This window comes from Cajanus cajan, chromosome 1, assembly GCF_000230855.2.
Source record: "Cajanus cajan strain Asha chromosome 1, NIPB_CcT2T_4, whole genome shotgun sequence".
Lineage (NCBI taxonomy): Eukaryota > Viridiplantae > Streptophyta > Magnoliopsida > Fabales > Fabaceae > Cajanus > Cajanus cajan.
In genome coordinates this window covers 89,846,553-89,852,552 of record NC_138517.1, presented here as the reverse complement: position 1 = coordinate 89,852,552, position 6,000 = coordinate 89,846,553, and the positions used below count along the sequence as shown (strand labels likewise).

At 32.5% G+C, this 6,000-nt stretch overlaps 1 protein-coding gene across 3 annotated transcripts in view; it reads left to right on the top strand.

Annotated features, from left to right (window-relative positions):
- The first annotated feature begins 362 nt into the window (after positions 1–362).
- The window catches only part of LOC109803114 (MADS-box protein JOINTLESS), a 42,450-nt gene continuing 36,812 nt past the window's right edge, over positions 363–6,000 (top strand). For 2 of the 3 annotated variants that reach the window (XM_083067502.1, XM_020364564.3), the window contains exons 1-2: positions 363–526; positions 3,144–3,326. In XM_083067502.1, the coding sequence (XP_082923628.1) occupies positions 3,145–3,326 (182 nt within the window). In that variant the 5' untranslated portion in view covers positions 363–526; position 3,144. The remainder of the gene's footprint in view (positions 527–3,143; positions 3,327–6,000) is intronic. The other variant, XM_029272552.2, reaches the window with a different exon arrangement.

Sequence of the window (6,000 nt, the reverse complement as noted above, 5' to 3'; positions counted from 1 at the left end):
TTCATACTAAATAATTTTAAAAAACATCTAACTTTTTATTTTACCTTCTTGTTGTTGTGTTTTTTTATTTATTTTCTTTTCTAAACCAAATACATCCTAATTATGTAAGTTGATATTAACAAAAACAGAAACCTTAATATACGAAATAAAAACAATTTGCGAAAATCCTCTAGGATTTACGAAACGGCTAGAACATGAGATCACGTCAGTAGTCATTATAGCTGGCGACTGATACACCAGTAGCTATCTGTACGGAAAGGCTCAAAAGAATCCAACAAAATAGTAAAATAGTAAAAGAAAACCTTCCAGACGGAAAAGGAATAAAAAAATATAGAATACTTCTTTTGGAAAACAATATAAAAGGGTCTTTACTTCTTTTATCTAAATTCCAAACTGAGGAATAGCAGCCAGAGATTGGAAAAAGATGCAAACTCAGATATTTCTCTGAATCATATATCAGAGTTCCCCGTCAGGGGTAACCCAAACATTCCCTTCTGTCTCATCTTCATCATCCATTTCTGGTAAGGTAACCCTTCATTTCTCTACCTCCACTTTACTGTTTAATATGAAACTTTGTGCGTTTCTCTCAGATTCCTTGCAAAATTAAGACCCGTTTCTGCTATTTCACCAAAGTTTGTGTTTCTTTTCCCTTTCTTTGTGCACATGCTTTCCCTAGTCTTAATTTGTTCATTCTTGGAAGATCTACCAAGAATCATGATGGTTTCGCTGCCAAAACCCCATTTGTTTCGTTCATGCACATGTGTTTTTATTTTGACCTCGATGCTTTCTTGTACATGTGGAAACCCTTCTCTATTACAAAGAATGAATTGCGACGTCACGGTTATCCCGAAATTATCGTCGCTTTCTTTTATACTACGGTTTTTTTCAATCATAGCAAAATTTTTTATTACGACGGTTTCTCCTAAAATTGTGGCAAAATTTTAAAACATTGCGATGATTTCACAAAATTTTCCAACATTACAACAGTTCTTCCTAACTGTTGCAATTTACAAAATAAAAATTGAAATAAAAATTCACACAAAATCATGCACATTCTAAAATTATATAATTTTACTTTCAATAAAAAATAAAAAAATAAAATAATAATGACATGTAATTATATTTAGAAATGTTAAAAAAATATATTTTAATATACTATATTAATTTTATTTCTCTATCTTTTAAATTATTTTAGAATAATTTTTTTTATGTTAATTCTAGGAAGCTAAAAATTAAAAAAAATATATATTATATTTTTTTATGTGTTAGTGAAATTAATAATACACCTTAATTGCGGATTAAATTGAGAATATTGAAAAAATAATAAATAATTTATGAAATTTATTATTTTAATGGTTAATTAAATATGAGATATTTGATAAATTAATTATCTTTTCACAAATAATAACTTAAAATCACTTTTAGGTTTGAATATAATATACACACATATATATATAACCCCTATTTAATTAAAATTTAAAAGTTATTTTTAGTACAAATTAAATATTATTTTGTTCAAAAATTACGGTAAAATTTGATAAAGTTTAGGGTTAAAAATATATTTAATAGTAGTTTTGGTAGACCAAAAGTAATATTTTTCTTTTGGAAATATTATATTATCTTAATAAACTTATATTTTATTAACAATTTTATATATATTTTATTTAATATAAGATACACAATTATCATCAAAAAAATTATATATATATATATATATATATATATATATATATATATATATATATAGAAAGAAAGAGAGAGAGGAGGAAGAATCAAATGACTCACAAAGTAACTCTTAATAAAGTTACTCCGCTCAATAATTCATGGTATAAGTTAAATTTTATCGATCTAATTATTAAATTAAAAGTTATTAAATTTTACTAATAATTAATATAGAAAAAATTGATTAGAAAATAAAACAAGGATAAATACATTTTTTAAATTTTATATCTTAGATTTAAGATGAATAAATAAATTAAGTTAATTAATAATTTATTTAAAATATTAAAATTTAATTTATAAAAATAATATTTTAAAAGAGAAAGGTTATAATAACACCTGTGTAACTTTTACTTACACCGCTAAATAATTTTATATTAAATGTGAATTTTATAAATTCAATCGTTAGATTGAAAATTTTTTACTCTTAGATTATATATACAAAATTTTATATTAATTCAAGATGATTTGATACTTCATTCTTGTAAAAAAAAATTGACGTAATATATATATTTCAAAATATACTAAAATATGAACACTTTGATTACCTTCAAGTTGTTCAATTTTAACAAAATTTGATATATAAACATATAAAGTGATATAAACTTTCAATCTAACGGTTGGATCTACAAAATTCACATTTAATATAAGATTATTAAGTGGTGTAATACTTAGTAAAAGTTACACCAGTGTTATTATATAATTATTATTAGTAATATAAAATTAATTAAATATTATATAATTATTATTAGTAATATAATTATTATATATTTATAACGGTTTGGACACACCGGAATGAGAGGGATTCAAAGATAGTATAAGTATGAGATTGTATAGTTGAGAATGACTTAAATGAATTAATTTGTACTATTTATACCAACATGTATCTGCTTTACTGTAACTTATCTCATCAGAACTCCACAGTTAAGTATGCTTGATTTGGAATTATACAGTGACTTGGAGTGATACATGGATGAGTGGCCTTCTGGGAAGTTTCCCAGAAACTGTGTAAGTAAGGAGAAAAATGTTAAAAAGTGAAGTATTGTGAAATAGAATCCTTGAGAAGAATAGAAATCAAATTTGAGACGTCTAAAAAATTTAATAAAATAAAAAATAAATATTTAACGACTGATTTATAGGCAGTTAATGCGACGGATGTTATAAGAGTCGCAATTCTAATTTTTCGACGGTTTGTGCAATGATTCCAGTAACTGTCGCAAAATTCACTCATGACGGATATTTCTGCAACAGTTGATGAACCGTCACAATAGTATCTTTACGACAATTTTAGTCATCGCAATGTAGATCATATAATTATCGCAAAATCGTCATTTACATTTACATGTAATGTCTTTAACTTTGATACATAGCTATATGTCCATATTGAGTTGGAATTTGGGTGATGATTATGATTGTATGAATAGAATGGCGAGAAAGAAGATACCGATCAAGAAGATCGACAACATAAACGCGAGGCAGGTGACATTCTCAAAGAGAAGGAAAGGTCTTTTCAAGAAGGCTCAGGAGCTGTCAACTCTTTGTGATGCTGAAATTGCTCTAATAGTCTTTTCTGCAACCAGCAAGCTCTTCGAGTACGCAAGTTCAAGGTATATATTTCCGTACAAATATCTTTTGCTTTATCTTTTTCTATGTGTGCATGTAAAAGCGAAATTACTTACAAACGTAGCTAATAGTAATTAGTGACCTTTCTCTTATTCTTATTATCTGTCTCCTTTTATTTACTTTATAGAGTGATGGATAAGTTTGACCAATTTATAATTCTGATATCTTGACAGTCTAAGCTTTTTTATATATTTTATTATAGTTTAATTAAAGCATATATTGTAGAAAAACTAAGAGAGACGAGTAACACTAAAATTGTGGGTGATCGTAGCAACTCACTGTGATTTTTATTGAATAAGAGATGGCCTTTAAATAGCCATTGTACAACGTACTGAATTAACAAGAAGATAATAAAATATCTTATCAAATCAAAACTTACCAAAAAACTATCTTATCTAATCTGAAACCAAATAACTCAAAATCAAATAATTCCAGATAACTAAATCGGATATCCCGGATATCTTGGATATCTCGAATATCTCGTATATCTCGGATATCTCTAGAAATTTAAGATTATCCAACAAAACTCCCCCATAATCTTAAATTTCTCCTTCTTCTTTCATTTCGATGCTTCTTCCACCAGAGCGCGATACTCCTCTGTGTACCATGGCCCCGCGAGCCATGCAACGTCCAGCACCCCCTGCGTCGAGGTGGCCGATGCCTCTTTTGGGACACAAAAATACCCGTTGCTCTTTGGTCCACCTTTAAACCCAGAAAGTACTTCATGATGTCCAAATCGGTCATCACAAACTCCCTCTTCACTTCTTTAAACTCCTCAACTAGCTCAGCTTTACTTCCCATCTCACTCTTCTCAATTGATCCGATCTCCTCATCCGTTGCTTTCTTCCATCTTTCATCAAGTACCACCTCTTCAGATTTTATGTCTTCTGTTCTTGTCAATAGACATACTACATGTAACTCGTCAGTGGAGTTGTAGATGTCTTGCAAGCTCCGAGTTCTAAGTTGCTCAGGTTCATCATCTTCCTCGGAATGCTCATTGGTCCTATCTGAGCTTCTCCCTATTATCTCCGAGTTCTCCCTTTCAGAGTTCGAGCTCCCCGGGGTCGTTTCCGAGTTACTCCAACTCCACTCACTTTCCTCATCTACTTGGACATCTCGGCTTACCAGAATTTTACCTGTAACAGGGTTATACAATTTGTAGGCTTTTGCCTTTTCATCATACCCGATCAAAATGTACTTCTTGCTCCTATCATCAAGCTTCGTTCTGAGCTGAGCTGGAACATGACCGTAAGCAAGGCTTCCAAAGATCTTGAAGTGACGTATACTCGGTTTTTGTCCACTCCATGCTTCTTGAGGTGTCACATCATCCAATTTTGAATGTGGGCACCTGTTCTGTATATATATAGCACACTGTACTGCCTCTGCCCAAAACTTCTCAGGCATATTCTTCCCTTTAAGCATGGTTCGGACCATTTCAAGAATAGTACGATTCTTTCTTTCAGCTACTCCATTTTGTTGTGGTGAATATGGAGCTGTGAGAAGACGCTTTATACCTTGCTCTTCACAGTATTCCATAAACTCTGCCGATGTGAATTCTCCACCTCTGTCCGACCTCAAAGCTTTAATTTGCTTGTTAGTCTCTTTCTCCACCATGACTTTAAACTTCTTAAAAGCTTCAAATGCCTTTGATTTTTCTTGCAAAAAATATACCCAGGTCTTTCGAGAGAAATCATCTATGAAAGAGATGAAATATTTCTTACCACTGAAAGATGCTGGAGAGATTGGTCCACACAAGTCAGTGTGTATCAGCCCAAGTTGCTCCTTCGCTTTGTGCTCGGACGAGCTCGGAAAACTTGTCCTTGTATGCTTTCCAAGTACACACGCTTCACAAAACTTCTTGTCAAACTCAACACCACGTAGTCCGAGTACCAACTCCTTCCTTGATAGCTCGGCCAAGCCTCCAAAGTTTAAATGCCCAAAACGAAAATGCCACATCATGGCTTCATCCTTCACGTCCAGCTTCAAGCACTTATTTTGAAGGATGTTCAGCTCCAGTTTATACATCCGATTCTTTTTCATCTCCACTCGGGCTATTAAACGATCATGCTTGTCCTTCAAATAAAGCACTCGATCCTTCATCAGAACCGAGTTTCCTTTCTCCATCATCTGCCCCATGCTTAAGATGTTATTCTTAAGCTCGGGAACGTAGTAGACATTCCTTATTTCTCCAACTCGTCCATCCTTCTGCATAAACTTGATGGTTCCACGCCCTTTTACCGCCACCTTGGAATCATCCCCAAATGACACGAATCCAGCCTTTACCTTGATGAGTTCGTTGAAGAAACTTTCTTCTCCACACATATGATTGCTCGCTCCAGTGTCCAAATACCAGATCGAGTTGTTTAGGCAACTCGAATCAAGCTCGGCTTCTGACTTCTCATATGAGCTTGGAGGCTCAATTGTTGATCTCTCGACGCAACTCAAGTTTAGCTGGACCTCGGAGGCACAACTCGGACGTAGCTTGGTCTCCGAGCTCTGCGTCATCATCAAAATTCCTGCTTCCTCGTCCTCTTCTTCTGTGAGAAGATTCTTCCCTTTTTCTTCACTTCGGCTTTTAGCTCGGCAATACTTTGCTATGTGACCGTATTTGCCACAGTTGTAGCAATTTGCCGATCTGCATTCCTTTGCGTAGTGGCC